The sequence below is a fragment of the Anolis sagrei genome, chromosome 3, assembly GCF_037176765.1.
Source record: "Anolis sagrei isolate rAnoSag1 chromosome 3, rAnoSag1.mat, whole genome shotgun sequence".
In the NCBI taxonomy this organism is placed as follows: domain Eukaryota; kingdom Metazoa; phylum Chordata; class Lepidosauria; order Squamata; family Dactyloidae; genus Anolis; species Anolis sagrei.
In genome coordinates, this window is record NC_090023.1 from 116,765,617 (window position 1) to 116,782,498 (window position 16,882).

The 16,882-nt window shown below is 39.8% G+C and overlaps 1 protein-coding gene across 1 annotated transcript in view; it reads right to left on the reverse strand.

Moving 5' to 3' along the window:
- Positions 1-7,728: 7,728 nt before the first annotated feature.
- OBI1 (ORC ubiquitin ligase 1) overlaps positions 7,729-16,882 on the reverse strand; it is a 31,041-nt gene continuing 21,887 nt past the window's right edge. The window contains exon 6 of the mRNA XM_060769516.2: positions 7,729-10,218. Within this exon, the coding sequence (XP_060625499.2) occupies positions 8,646-10,218 (1,573 nt within the window). The 3' untranslated portion in view covers positions 7,729-8,645. The remainder of the gene's footprint in view (positions 10,219-16,882) is intronic.

Genomic DNA, 16,882 nt, shown 5'->3' on the forward strand with positions numbered 1-16,882 from the left:
ATTGAAATGAAAGACTTCTGGCTCCCACAGAAGGACCTAGAAAATGCTAGGTAAAGATTTCTCCTCAACATTAAGTCTAGTCGAATCTGACTCCGGGGACTGGTGCTCATCTCAATTTCTAAGCTGAAGAGCCAATATTGTCCATAGACACCTCCTTGGTCATGTGGCTTGCATGACTGCATGGAGTGCATTACCTTCCTGCTGGAGTGATACTATTCACATTTCCATGTTTTCAAACTGCTACGTTGGCAAAGAGGACATATTTTGTTGGACATGGATAAATGAAACCATGGACACCAGTGTCGTGAATATGTGTATATCCGAAAGGTAAAGGTTAAGGTTAAAGTATCCCCTTGACATGAAGTCTAGTTGATTCCAACTCTGGGGGGTGGGGGTGGGAAGGTGGGGTGCTCATCTCCATTTCTAAGCCGAAGAACCAGCATTGTCCATAGACACCTCTAAGGTCATGTGACTGGCATGACTGCATGGAGCGCTGTTACCTTCCCACCAGTGGTACCTATTTATCTACTCACATTTGCATGTTTTCGAACTGCTAGGTTGGCAGAAGCTGGGTCTAACAATGGGGCGTCACCTTGTCCCGAGGATTCAAACTGCAAACCTTCCAGTCAGCAAGTTTTGCAGCTTAGTGGTTTAACCTACTGTACCACTGAGGCATATATTATAAATATAAGTTAACAAACGTAAAAGTAATATATTGTTTTATAGTGAATGCTTAATTGCTTGTTCTACTTTGCTTTGAAATATTTGTGTGTAAGTGCTAACTAAACAATAAGATATAAATATGTGACACATTCACTCAATCAATCACATTTCATCCCATGCAATAGGTTTTGCATTTGGGGGAAGAGAGAACTTTTTTTGTTTCAAATTAAACATATTTTGTCTGCAGTCCAAGTTGAAAATTGTCCTCAAAGGACACTATTACTTTTCTGATGGTTTAATTTAATGTGCACAGGTCTGTCATGCACAAAAGTATTAAAATATTATATAAAAATACCTGTAGGCTATGCGTATAAGTTGTACGTGAAACATAAATGGTTTTCATGTGTGGACTTAGGGCCCATCTCCAAGAAATCTCATTATGTACATACATGCAAAAACAGGTATTCTAAAGTCATAATAAGAAAAATCCAAAACACTTCTGGTCCCAAGCATTTTTCCAATACTCAACCTGTATTTCCTCAAAACAACTATAAATAAATATCATTTTCATAATTCCAAAGGGAGAGCAACCCAACATGAGAAATCCCAGGATATTCAGCCTGGACACAAAGGTTTGGCCAGTCTGCCACATTATTATGTCCATGGCCCACAATGCTCTGCAGTTTAACACAGGCAGAATAAATGATGTGTAAGTGATGAGTATAATTGACATTGGCTTGAACACTTTCTTTTGAAAGTACATATTTGCCAGACTCAGCAGTCCTGGTTCCCTTAAAAATTAGGAATTTTATTACCAAAGGGTTTCATATGCCATTTCTTCCCCTCTTTTCTAAGGCAGGTTGCTAACATTATTTCAGTGTACCAAGAGGGCATTCCCGATGAATTTGGATAGGATGTTTGTCATTTTATGTGTGTTTCCTGTCCTCTTCTTATATTTTATAGATCTGCAAAGACTGGGAGTATAATTCCCAGAAAGTACCTTTGTCTTGCTCTTTAACTATAAAAGCCTGAAAGGAGTAGAAACAAACGTGAAGTGCCTCTTTGTTTGAGGGAAGAATAAACTGACCAAGCAAGAAAATAAACAATGACTATCATATCATCACATCCATGCTATGATCAATGACGGCTGGTTGCTCTTATCAGTGTAACAGTGAATCTGCTCTATGCTTTCCAGGATACTGAACCTAGATTGAGGACAGGGTTCAGGACCTTGGGTAGCTACTTTAAAGTTTGGACTAATACCTAGAATGGACTTGCCAGCACTACTGGCATGGGAATCACCAGTCATACTGTGCACCAACAAACCAAAGCCAAACATTTTTATATCCACAAACTTTCAAGTGTTAACTTGAGAATAAGCTCTACTGAACTCATTTTCACTGCCACAAAAAGATGCAGATTGAGCTGCAGGTCATGAGGGAGGTAAGATTTAAACCAGAAATGGAGAATAACAAGCTCTTGGCATAGCCTATCTGATAGTGGTGGTGGTGGTGGTGAAGAAAGAAGTGGAGCTGCTGCTGCCTTCACCTTGCCTTTCCAACAGTGAATGGAAAAAAGACTTTTACTTGAAGACTGAGAAACTGTTGTGTGGAAATGCAACTGAGGAATCTGCTGCGTATTATCATTGAGCTCTGTTTGAAACCCATATTCAGCTGTCCATTGTAGCAAGTAAAACCTAGCTTATTGCACCAAACACATACTTTGAGACTTGCATTCATGGGCTAGAATCAACCACATCAGATATGGAAGCGGTCTACTGTAGTCTATAAAAGCCAATATGGAAGAAAGGCAAGATTTCTGCAGGCTGGTATTGGCAACATTTGTATGTGAACTACTATTGCTGCTGGTGGTTAGTCATTTGCCTTTTCCTCTGGGCCCCGTCAGTATCACCTCTGAGAGGAAGATAAGCCACCCGGAAGTTGCTGCTCCTTCCACTTGGCATAGTCACATATGGGAGCACAGGTGAACAAACTGCAATACAAAGGAGCAGCCATTAAAGCACACATTTTCTCCATGGAGTGGCAGTGTCTCCACTCTATTAAGTTGGGACACAATCTCGTGAATCACTGGCTGTACAGCTAAGAAAGCTTTGGACTGGAGTTTTCTAATGATAATGTGTCAAGTCTGTGTATTAGTTGGATGCAAACAGCCCAGGTATATTTGAGACTGGTATAGGTCTTGCTACAGCTAGTTGGTATAGATCAGCTTTGATCAACTTCTAGAGTACCACAACTCCCATCATTCCATAGTCAGATATAGGAGTTGTGGCCCAAAGGATAAAGGCCCAAGTTAAAGAAGACTTGCATAAATAATACTGCCTAATATAGTCAACAGTATAATGCACTAGTCATTATAAAGCAGTTGAAGATCCCAGTTTCCAAGGGCCATTTCAAAACGAATTGGCAGTATAACGCTGTAGTAGAAATGGGACATTTTCCATTCAAAGGGAAAAACATATACCATTAAACATGCACATGGCCTTGGGCAAACTGAAAGTAGTTCTTTGGCTCCTGGGCAATCACATTAGGAACACTAAACCTGGCTGTACTGTTTCTTTATGAGCAATGGCACCTAAACTCCAGATGAAAATGAAAGAGGGTCTAGTAAGCCAACACTGTGCTTGTCTTTTCCATTTTGGTGAATGCTTATAGAAGACGAGAATCGACAAAACCAAGACAGCTTTGTTCTATGCTATTAGGATGACAAGCAAACCACTACGAGAACTTTCAATTACTTTGCGTGGTAATTTGAAATTAAATATGTAGACTCAAACAGAGTAACAATACTTTTTGATATTGGAAAGCATGCAGGTGGTCAGAGGAAGAATCAGACAAGCACTGTTTGTGTAACCGGGGTAGTCCTGCATTTGTAGTAACTATTTCGATACGCATCAGTTTGTGTGCAAACTGTACGTGATTAAATATTTAAACAATGTGCACAGAGATGAACATGAAGCATACGCTATGCCCTTGAGTGGGTCATGAAAGGGAAAGATCTGAATTTAAAGTGGATATGTTAATGCTGCTTTTTCCATTTGTGTAACCCTTTTCACACCTGGGTTAAAAGGGATGCATTCATTCTTGTGTTTGGTAAAGAGCTATATTGTTCAATCAGGGAGAACAAGCTTTGGATGTGAAAGGATGCAGCTTTACTTTCTGACATAAAAGTACTAGGTAAAGGGGAATATCGGAAAAAAAACACTGAGATTTTGGGCAAAAGTTTTGCTGTATGGCTTCTCAACCAACAAGGGCTCCTGAATAACAGAACATGTACAACTATGTTCCATGTCTTAGTAATCACTGAACCTGTGGTCTAAAGGTATGGTGATAACCATATATGAGAGTTCCCAAAAGGCAGGTAAAAACGTAGACATTTTTTAAAAAAGTCCAGGATAGTACAAAATAAGTTATGATTCAGAGGCAGTACTTGACTATGAACCTCGCCTCTGCTCTCAAAGTGGCCTTGGGCTACTTCTGCTGTCTTGGACTCAATTCTCTATCTAGAATACTTTCAGAAGCTTGCTGTGTTTATAAGGTTGTTATTGCATGTGATGTTCTTAGGACCCAAAGGTGCCAACTCTAACCACCATATTGGAAGTTCAGTGTTGTAATGTAAACCTTATAATACAGAAGCCCCAGAGACTTCTGATGCAAACTGGATACATTTGAATGTTACAAAATGATTAACTCAACACCTGGGGAAAATCTTATTCCAAATTCATGGATTACTGCAAGGATTCCAAACCCCACTTGCCAAAATGAGGTAGAGGAAAAACTTCTCCAGCACATGGATTGCATATAGCATAAATTGAGTTGAAGTGTCTGTGTGGGTCTTCAAAGAGCCTGATAATTTATGGTGATCTCGTGTATTTCAGACGGTTTTCTTAGGCAAGGAATACTCAGACCTGGTTTTACCTGGTCCTTCCTCTGAAATATAGCCTACAGTACGTAGTATTGAGTCTAAATCTGTGTATTCCTACTGAGCAGAAGTTACTTCCCATGTGTTCATATATTATGAATCAACTAATACTTAACTGCTACTGGATCCAACTGATAATTCAGCAGTTTAATTCGTATGTTCATAATGAAATTGAGTACACTTAGCTTTGGAAGACAAATGTAGGAGCTGTTTTCCTTTGAAAAGTAATTGAAACATTCATCATATTGTGAAAAATCCCCCCTCTCTCCTAAAAAAGGAGCCATGGAAACGTGTTTGCAAAATCAGATAGCATTTTGATAATCTAATTCAAAGAAATATTTACTCCAGCAAAACCAACAAAAATGTGCATTGTTTCTAAAAGACCACATTTCTTATGGAATACATTATTGGGAAAGTGCCGTTTGTCTGATAATGCATTTGATGAAGCAGTGGGACGGCGCATAAAACAACCTATATTAACACAAGTGGGTTAGTGTTGGTGGAGCTGTCTTAACAGGGGACAATTTTTACCCTTCGCATTTGGCCCAGCTCATCCTTGTTTAATTTCTTTTTGCATTTTATACTTTGTTTTTTATTAGTGTTTATGGAATCACAAAACTCAGTTAATTTTGAAAAGCTGTTAGGCACTAAAAGACTACAAATGAGTCTCCACAAAAGAAATGGCTTATTTATTATCACTGATATCCAGTATCTGATAGGTAACAAACAATAGCCAGTTTTAAAAGGACAATACGAGATAGTCTCTTAGTAGGTAATGGAGTCTTATTGTGAAGTAATTGCCCCAAGGGTGTTTATTACATAGCTTTTCATTTGTCAGGATACTACTTATTTGCAAACAATGTGTTCCTGCTGCAAGGATGGGAAGCCGCTTGGCATAAATTTTGAAGGCAGGCAGGAACTATTTTGGGACAAAGGGTATCTTCCATATGGGTTAGTTACAGAAAAGACAAATCCAGCTCATCAGTAAAACAAATGGCAGGTGTAACAGCAGGCATACTGAGATCAATTCTCTTCCTTTCCTCAATAGCTATGCTAAATCACTGGAACATGTTGTACAGGAACATCCTTCAAAGAAAGGTGAAGTTCTGCCTTTGGCCATATTGACTGCCAGGAGGATAGAGCACTGGGAATTTATGATGAGTCAGGTTGTGGGAACTCTGTGAAACTCTGAATAACTTAATGGGGAGTTTGGAATTAGGGACCTCCTGAACATACACTTCCCAATTAATGATCTTGGATGCTTCACGATTGGTGCCATGGTTCATATGGCCAATACAGATTGAATTATAATGAACTGTCAACACCAAAACAGCTTCTTCTAAGTACGTGCTTGTCAACTTGTGTGTCCCCAGGTGTTTTGGCCTACGACTCCCAGAAATCCCAGCAAGTTTATCAGCTGTTAGGATTTCTGGGAGTTGAGTGCCAAAACATCTGGTGACCCACAGGTTGAGAACCACTGATCTAAGTCATGGGTAGAAATCATGTGGTCCTCAAGATGCAGATTGACTTCATCTCTCAATATTCCTCCTAATAGCTAAATAGACCCGGGTTACTGTTTCTGTCTGTCTTAAACACATCTGGAGGACTGAATGATTCCTACAGCTGCTGTTACGTTCCTTCTGCATCCTATCATAAAGCACTGCCACACAAGAAACAGGAGAGATTTGGTATCATTTGCTACTGCTACCAGACCCAGTATAATATCCTCCACTCATTTCTGCATCTCCCTACCATCTGGCTGAGGTTTCCCACTTATATAGAAAGCTGGAAGAATTTAAAAAAAATGGTCAGAAGAAAGAAAAAGTGTTGGGGAAAAGAAAGACACAAAATACATCTGAATTTCCCAAGGAGTCCCCAAAACCTCAGAGCAACTTGCTTTGTTGCTGGAACAAGGGCTATGTGAAAAACACACATATGTGATAAGCCACATATGGTCTGCTACGCATTGCCAGCTGACATGGGATCCAAATTAAATTTTATGATTCTTCAGAGAAGAGCCTTTCAAATTAGTGGCACACGTTGAACGTACATTCAACTGATTTGAATAGGCAGATATTACCATGAAAAGGCTGGGAGCACCAAATGTTCTTGGACTGTAATTCCCAACCATTTTAGCCAACAATGAGGAATGTTGGGAGTTGCAGTCCAACAACTGGAAAGTATACAATCGTTAGTTGAAGCAGTCATTCTCACCCTAAACGTTTGCTGACAGGGCTGTTTTCAACATGACCCTTGATTCTCTATGTATAATCCTGATCTCCGAGCCCCTAGTGGCACAATGGGTTAAACCCTTGTGCAGGCAGGACTGCTGACCGAAAGGTTAGCGGTTCAAATCCAGGGAGCGGGGTGAGCTCCTGTCTGTCAGCTCCAGCTTCTCATGCGGGCACATGAGAGAAGCCTCCCACAGGATGGTAAAACTTCTGGGCATCCCTTGGGCAATGTCCTTGCAGATTGGCAATTCTCTCACACCAGAAGCGACTTACAGTTTCTCAAGTTACTCTTGAAACAAAACAAAAAATATTGATCTCAAAAAAATCTAATAACACAAGCTGAGTATTCTTATGTGGAATTCCAAAATCTGACATACTCTAAAAACTAAAACAGAACACAAGTATGGCTAAGAGAATAGCACATTTGCTTTCTAATAGGTTACTGTATATAATTTTCTTTCATGAACAAAATTATTTAAATTCTTGTGCATAAATTTACCTTGAAGCTATGCACATACAATGTATATGAAATATATATGAATTTCACATTTAGGTTTGGGTCCCACTTGCAAAACATCTCATGGTATCTATTCAAGTACTCCAAAATCCAGAATAATCCAAAATATGGAATATTTCGAGTTTCAAGCATTTTGGATTAGGGATAATTAAACCTATAGTAGTGTTGTAGTAGTCATTATTTAAGAGAGATCAGATGCATAGTAGAAATCTAAGACCACATTTTTTTTACATATGACTTTGACCAATCTCAGATGTGTTCTTTTTACAGAATACAGTTTGACAATAATAATAATAATAAAATAAAATAAAAATAATCAACAAGCAATTCTCAACCTTTCCTATGCTAATTCAATATCTGAGGCAACAACACCATGGATTACGGTGCTTGTGACTATCTTTTTATTCATTCCACATAGAAAAGCATGCAGTATTAATGTAAAACAGTACAGTATTCATGTAAAACACTCAGTGCACATTCGGTAAACAAGCCATTAGCATACCAACTCATTTTTATGAACTACATGGGCACAAATCACACAGCCCTGTACAAGTGGAGCTTTTTGTCTTTTTGGGAAAAACCAAAAGCAGTGTTTAATTAAAAAGAAGAGACAAACACACACGCACAACCACAAAACAACAACTGGGTTCTCCGTCTTAAGGAAATTATTTCTTTTCCAGCTGAAAACTTGCCAAAGAAAGAAAGAAACTAACAGTTAGACACTGAAAGCTCAGATGTAACAAGAGAGAGGGAAAGAAACAGAGAGAGAGAGAAAGAGAGAGAGAGAGAGAATCATACAGGCATTTTTTAAATTCTGAAAGCCATACTGTGCTCAATAGAAAGTGCCATCACATTTTTGCAAAGGTAAAGAAGCTGTTCTGTAGTCTTCACCCCAATAAAGACTAATTTCCATAAGAAACCAGTTTTGAAGATGTGTCACGCTCACTAACTGGATCTTTAAGAGCTCTTCGCAGGACAAAAGACTTCATATAACCCAATCTAAAACAAAAGCAAACTTAAAGTATCTAAAAGTGACAACAGCTACGAAGCAATGGATGCTGTGAAGAGTGCACCCTCAGCAAAATAGCTTGGGACTCTAAAAAGAGAATATTGTCAAACTCCATCACTCAGTACTGAAGAAGTGGACAGACTGAGATCAAAGGAGGAGAGGGGAAGGACCCCCTGTGGGGTGGAGGGCCGAGGGTGGGGGTCGGGGGGGGGGGGGTGTGACTGGAGATTTCATATTGGCACTAAATATATTTTCACTTAGAAAAAAAGGAAAGTCAACAAGAGAATCAGTTCTTGGTGGTTTTTGATGGGCTGGCGCTAGACAAGCTACCGTGGATTTTCCTTTTGGCTGAGGTGTGCATGTTTTTTGTTTTTTTGTCTGGTACAAAGGAAGATGACCAAGGAGACTGGACTTGGCTTTGGAGGTTTTGAAGCTCAGGTGCCACTTTAAAGAGCGGAGAGCCAAGTTTGTGATCTTCGAAGGATCCTCCTCGAGAGTTGTTAAAGAGAAAGCTTGGAGAAAGCTCTCTTTGAAATAAGAAACTCTGAGGTTTTATTTCATTCTCTTCAGAAGTCCGACTTGCAAAGAGTGGAAAAGGCTCAGTTATGTCTAGGGCTGTGGGAGAAAGGATTGAAAAATTAGCCGATTTCCACTCGTTCCCTTCTTCTGAATGATCTGCTGGCAGAGAACATTTGAGGGAATTTGGCTCCTTCCTTTCTTTCATATTCTTCTCTTTTTCACTTAAGAGATCAGGACATGGGGTCGACTTGCAACCATTATCCAGGTCAGAAGAAGGCTTGGAGGGATAATAGGGGCTCTTGCTATTGTCTGATTCTGACATCATGGAATCCAGTTCAGAGATTTTGTCAAGATATGCTGCGTCCATAGAGGCCTCGCTAGATGTTCTGGTGCGGTTCATTTCTGCAGAACGGACAGAATGGAGTTTCTTCAGCCCACTGGGAGCGCGTATTTTCTCACTAGATTTTGACGAAGACTCTCCAGAGTCACTTGAGACCACATTTGGCTCTGAGCCTTCAAAGTCCAAGTTCTCATCATAGCGGGACTGACACCTGTTCCAAAACACCTGCTTGTCGGCAGCAAAACAGGTTGCCTTGTTATCGCTGCTCTCAGAACTGCTTGCACTGTGCTCTGGGGAGTCTTTGTTACAGTCGTCGGACACCTCATCAAAATCCTCAAATTCCAATTTCCTGAGAAAGTTTGAGGGCTCACTCTGACTCTCCTCTTTCACTGTAGGGCTCTCCTTGTTGCTGGGAGTGTTCAACTGGAGGCAACTGAGTGATAATGGTGTGCACGGATCTGGAAGTTCATAAAGTTCTTCTTTATATGGTACACAGTCCTCAATTTTATCCCACGTTTGCTCTGAACAGGTGTCCATATCCGAGCCTGCAATATCCAAGAGACCCTCCCGTGATCCTGCAAAAACATTCCTTTCTGCAGAGCCCTGGGTGACAGATTCATCCGAACAGCCCTGGCTGGTGGAATTTAAGCAGACATCATTGTTGGTGCTTAACAGTCCACTACCCGTTGATGGCTCAAGATCATCAGGGGCATGGCTAGCACACAAACAGTTTTGTTCTGCATGCTGCTCCTCTGGGTTTTCCAGCAGCACAGTCTCACTGGGTACACCTTTGTTCTCCTTCTCCTCCATGGGAACAGGAACATCACTTTCAGACTGTGCATTTTTCCTTTGGTCACGTTCCCTTTTGAGATGAGAAATCTGGGACTCCAGGTCTTCTATATAGGAATCACTTCTTTCCAGGGCTTTCTTAAGCCGGTTCGTTTCACGCTCACACTGTTCTAGCTTGGACTGAAGTGCTGCTACAGTAAACCTCCCAAACCTGCAAGAAGCCAAAACACAAAATTTGAATGCTAGTAAAAGTAAAAACAAACCAAATAGTAGCACTAGGTGGGAATCATGCAATGCTCCAGATTTTGTGGGACTCAATTCCCAGCATTCTACTTCATTGGCTATGTTAATGCTGGAAAATTATTTATTTACAGTATTTATATACTACTTTTCTCACCCCCTGGGGGGACTCAAACTGGTTTACACAGAAATAGTGGTAAAATTCAATGCCTTACAAATGTACACAAATCACAATCAACACCATGTAACAAAATATAAAATCAATGGAACAATTCATCATAAGATATGATAAAAAGACATTTAAAACATGAAATATAAGAATTAAAACACCCAAGAAAACATTAAAATCACATGATCCAGGTACGTAGACCAGGCCATTCCAAATGTCGATTGCACATATTCCATATTTGTTTCTTGTACGGCATTGCTTCACTAGTCAAAAGTTTGGTTCCATAACTATGTCTTTGTTCTCTTTCTAAAGGCCAAGAGGGAGGATGCTGATCTAATCTCACTGAGGAGAGAGTTCCAGAGCCAAGGAGCCACCACTTTGAAGGCTTTGTCTCTCGTCCCCACCAACCGCAATTGCGAAGTAGGTGGAAACGAGAGCATGACCTCCCCAGAAGATCTTAACCTCCTTGATGGTTCATAGAGGGAGAAATATTCAGATGGTTAAGTTGGGCCGGAACCATTCAGGGCTTTATAAGCTAAAGCCAGCACTTTGATTTGTGCTTGGTAGCAGACTGGTGGAACTGTCTTAACAGGGGACAATTTTTACCCTTCGTATTTGGCCCAGCTCATCCTTGTTTAATTTCTTTTTGCATTTTATACTTTGTTTTTTATTATGTCATTGTCATTATTTCATTGCATCACTATATTATTAAGCATTTTTATTTGATGTTATTGTCTGTTCTGTACATATTTTATTTTGCTTTATTGTAATTATTTGGGCTTGGCCTCATGTTAGCTGCCCTCAGTCCCTTTGGAGAGATGGTGGTGGGGTATAAATACAGTTTATTTATTTATTAATATATTACTATTGTGTGCTCCCTGTATGCCACTCCAGTGAGAAACCTGGCTGCTGCCAGTTGGACCATTTGAAGCTTCCAAACAGTCTTCAAAGGTAACCCCATGTAGAGTGCACTGAAGTATTCTATTCTCAATGTAACAAGAGTGTGGCCAAGTCAGACTTCCCAGGTTACAGATGCAACTGGCGCACAAGCAGTCCAAATCCCACCTGTCATCTGGAGGACTACACACACACACACACACACACACACACACACACACACACATCTATGCTGGAATATACCCTCATCTATGCTGTAATCTAACGTATCTTCTTTGTTATGTTGCACTGAATTGGGCCTTCAAAGTAATGTGTACTTTAACGGTGGGTTATTCATGGCAAATCATCTACACTTCGGTATTATGCCAAAACAAGAACCGATCATGTCTGCACTTTTTCAAATTAACCAACACCTTGTGTTATAACACTGCCAAAAGACTTACCATTGTGCTCTCATTAGCATAAAAATCCCACTTTTATTATAAAAGGGGAACAGCCCTCTCCACTTCCCAAAAAGATGGAAAATTAAACCATTAGCAGAGCTAAGGCAATAACAAGCAGAAGATTACCCTTCCAGGGGCTGGACCTATCAGTTCGACTCAAATATGCATGAAGAATTATCCCCTAAAACAATGGCAGAGATTTATGATAACATTTGAACAGCAGTCCACATCTTGAAATATTTACATTCAATCATTTTCTTACAGCACAGCAGCATTTTACAATATACATTTCATCCACAATGTCACCTTGTCAAATATAAAAATGCTAGTATGAAATTCAGTAATTGTCACCATCCTTTAGAGAGGATTTTTTTTAAAGAAGACTCATTTGGAGCCTTGTGATTATATTCCTCTCTGATGTATAGCTTTTGCTAAGCCTCCATGGGGATAGAACTGATACACACACACACACACACACACACACACACACACTCATATATTGAGCTTAGAAGTGTTGTGAGTAGGGTTTACATTGATTCTCAGATTACTTTGTTTTACATATTTACTTATTTATAGTATTTCTGGCCACAATTTAAAGATTTGGTGGTTGCCTAAAGATCCTTCTATACTGCCATATAAAATCCAGATTATCTGCTTTGAACTGGATTATATGGCAGTACAGTCCAAATGGGACATGACAGGTTATCCTTCATTGTAGGTTGAGAACCACTGTCTTACAACATATCAACTTTCCACTGCTGCCATAAACCCCATCTGCAGCTTCCATTGTTTCTGATGTGCTTCCATGGACCACAATTCATGTCAGAAACATGTTCTGATTGCCTTCCTTCTCAATCAAGAAGTGCTTCGCCTCCTCCTCCTCCTCCTCCTCTCAGCCATGCCTAAAGTATTTATCACTGATACATTGTCTACTGAACCGAGCATTGTATATGAACTGAGCAGTCCTGTGACTTGAAAGAAAGTGCTGATAGATGAGGGTTTCAAAAGGACCTTTAGTGGTACCAACTGAAATCTCATTTGAGTTAAAAGAGGAGAGGAAGAGAGGAAATGGTTGATTGATGGGGAAAGTGGTACAGAGCAATAGTAGCTGCCGGGGAAATAAAAATTCTGGAATGGGGGCATCAGGCTAGTGCTAACTCAGGCCCCTTCTACACTGCCATATAATCCAGATTATCAAGCACGATAGCATCGTCATAGAGGACCCCATAGTGTACTTGTGCGTCTGTGCTTAGTCTAGGTGACTTCCAAGGTCTCTTCTGAGGCCCCATCCCAGACAGCTGAATAAAATCCCACATTGTCTGCTTTGAATTGGATTATATGGCAGCGTGGACTCTGATAACCCAGTTCAAAGCAGATATTGTGGGTTATTCTGTCTTGATACTCTAGGTTATATGGCTGTGTGGAAGGGTCCTGACTCTGATCTTCAGAAGCTCTCCTTAGGTACCACCAGAACACAAAGATGGCAACTGGGGAGAAGGCCTTCTCAGAGGGTGACTCACATCCAATGTCCTCCTCAAAGCTGAGCTAAGGTATTTTTTCTCCAAATCGATCAGGTGTCTGAAAATATCTGGCAGACCCATCAAGTGATATCTCATACTGTGGTTCATCTGCAGGGGAAAAATGAATCTAAGGGATCATACACCTTGATTGTTGATCTCATGCAGTAATTCAAAAGTTAGGGCACCTTCAGATAACTTTAAAGCAGGAGTGCAGAAAGCAAGATCCTAGGTTTGGAAGTAGCATCCCCAATACTGTTGTTGTGGTACATGATCAACCCAGAAATCCAGACGTACCAGGTCTCATTTCAAACAGGCTACAAGCACTCCTTGTTTTTTTTTTAAACCAGTTTTTCAAATACAATAGTTAACTTCTTTCTGGTTCCATTTTAGTCTGCCACTCACCTATTTTGGGGGCCATATGCTCCTCCTTTTCCGAGATTTCATGGAGGCAGAAAACTGACCTCCAGAACTACCAGAGTTGCCTATTTCTGAGCTTGAGGCTGGTAAAATATTATCCAAAATAACCAAACTATTTGTTTTGTCTGTCTGTTTGTTTGTTTTGTTAAAAATGTAATACAAATGTCTGGTTGATCCTGACACAATAAATCAATCAATCAATCAATCAATCAATCAATCAATTTGAAAAAAGGCAAGGGATGAGAGATGTGAACACCAAGCTTGAAAAATAAAGTAAAAAAATGAACCAAGAAACTTCCACACTAGACAGAAAAAGAAATTAATATTGACAACTCGGACCAGTCCTGGATTATGATCTGGATTGTGTGATTTTAAATTGTTGCTTAATGTTATCTTACAACTAGTTGGTTTTAATGTTTTAATGTGTTTGTGTATTTATTGATGATATGTGTACACATGGCTTGAATTGTTGTCTTTGTAAGGCCACCCTGATTCCTCTTCGGGGTTGAGAAGGGCAGGATATAAGTGTGGCAAATAAACAAACAAACAAACAAACAAACAAAATAGACTACCTTCATATTCTGATGAGTTTAAAATGCAACTTTGTGAGAAGTTTATGACTCAGTGCAAGATGTAAATACACAATCATAGAATCATAGAGTACAATCAAAGCATCCCTGACAGATGGCCATGCAACTTCTGCTGAAAAGCTTCCAAAGAAGGAGCTTACACTACACTCTGAGGCAGACGGTTCCACTGCTGAATATCACTTGCAGTCAGAAAGTTCTTCTTAATGGCCAGGTGGAATCTGCTTTCCTGAAATTGAACCCACTGCTCTGAGTCCTAGTCTCCAGGGTAGCAGAAAATATGCCTGCTCCATCTTCCTCATGACTGTAACAAAGAACGCTCATTGTCCTTTGGTATACCTGAGACAGATGCCTCACTTCTTTTTCTAGTGACAGTGACTAGAAAAATGATTGCAGAATCTCCCTAACCAAGTTATGATGGCAACATCCATTCTGGCTGTCCATTTCCAGCCTGAGAAAATTTCCCCACTTTGCTATTCAGTAATTCCCCACCACTTTCCCATATAGTTTCTCTCTCGTTACAGAATTCTAAGAATGACTTTTCCCAAAATGAAAATCAGGTGTTCCTGGATTGTATGTATGTATTTATTCAATTTCTTCTTTTTTTAAAAAAAGGTCTTTATTTATTTATTTGCTCTATTTATACCCCGCCTTTCTCTACCCCGATGGGGACTCAAAGAGGCTGACATATAGGCAATTATTTAATGCCTTAAAACACATACAAATCCAGTAAAATTAAAATGAAATGAAAATTAATACATATAAAGTATTTAAAACATTTAAAAACATTCCATTCAATAGAAATCACACCGTCCATAATCGTAGTCCAAAGATGTTCCGTAGTCATTGCACATATTCCAAATCTGTTACTGCATTGCACTATTCCCATTGTTTGTGTACATCAAAAATATCGTTGTCATATAAGACATAATTCAAGAAAATTATCTGTGTCATTTAAAAAAATATCAGATAAAGCAACCAATACAGCTAAACATGCAACAAACAATAATAGTTTCAAAAGCAACAATTTTAAATGCTCAGGGTAACAAAAAATTGTTCAAACTACAAATCCCAGGATTCCATAGCACTGAGCCATGGCAGTTAAAGTAGATTTAAACTGCATTAATGTAGATACACCTTTAGTTTTTCTAGAATAACAAGTAGGCTGAAAGGCATTTCTAGCTTCACCTGACACTCATTCCACTTCTCTGCAAAAACCAATGACACCTCGAACAGGCTTCAATCAGAGAAATAATTCTTCAATGCATCAGTGCCTTCTGTTTTTAGAAACTTAGATCTCTTTCTTGGATTCAGCAAGGTGAATGCCTCTTAGAACTGATTAACAGATTCCCAAGGGGAGAAGGAGAGGGGTATTTGCATCTTCTTTGTTTCAGCATACTGAAGGAAAAGAAAGTTTCAAAGGACAAACACACACATGCAGGAATATATATTCTTGCTTTCCAGCAAGCTAGCCAACCTTATTTCATTCACAGTTAGGACTAAGACATAGTGGGGATATTGGTGGTGAAAGGAAAGGAGGAGATGAAATTTCTACCCTTTCCTATCATGCAGCCGCAACAGACATTTTGCTTAGACCGGTATCACACTAGAGCTGAAAGAGTAGACAAAGAGTGTGCATCCCATCTGAAATCCGATGGCTTTCTCCTGCAAAATTCTGGGGCTTGTAGTTTAGGGAAGGCCTAGCAGAGAAGTCCTGGGTCTCACTAACTACATGCCCAACATCTGTGATGGGATTTTAGATGGAATGCTTACTCTGTGTAATATGATAACACAGTTAGACAATACCCTTGGCCAGTAATAAAATCAAATCCCTATCACTGACAGGACCAACAGGGCATCTGGGCTGGCATGCATTCTCTCCCAGGCCAAGTCAAATGGAAGATGGTCTCCTAAGGTTCATGCAGTGCAGAAGCAAAGAAGAAAATCAAACTGAACAAGCATGAGTTATCTGCCACCATATAGCTATAAGAATTGTAGCAGCAGAAAAGTCAATTCCTCTATCAATTCCCAGACTTCACATCTTCATCCAGTCTCAATTGCAAAGCAAATGCAAAGTAGTATCCAACAAAGATATCATACAAGATATCTCTTTCACTCCACTGGACAAGTGTTAACATTTCAGCAGGATGCTAAAAAGGACTCTAAAATCCACCTGCTAATCCGGATCACCGTAACGTGTTTTATTCTCTCTGCTTCGCCCTACAATTCTTTGATACAAGGATTTTAACAAATAAAATATGGGGGAAATGACTGTGGAGTAGAGTTGGAACTGCTTTGACCCTTTCTGAAAGTGAAAATCTGCTTGAGATCCAAAGGAATACTAGTACCACACCTATATTCCAATCTATGTACAGGTAGTCCCTGAGTTACAAACACCCAACTTACAAATGACTCCTAGTTAAGAACAGGGTTGAGACAACAGGAAGTGAGAGAAATCTACCCCTCAGAAGGGAAGTTCACTCCTGAAAGAGTTATCATGGGGAAAAGGGGTCTAAACTGAAGTTTTATCACCAATCCTTGTATCTGCAAGAAGCCAAATTGGTCAAAATCTAATTATCACAGGGACAGAAAGGGAAGTGAA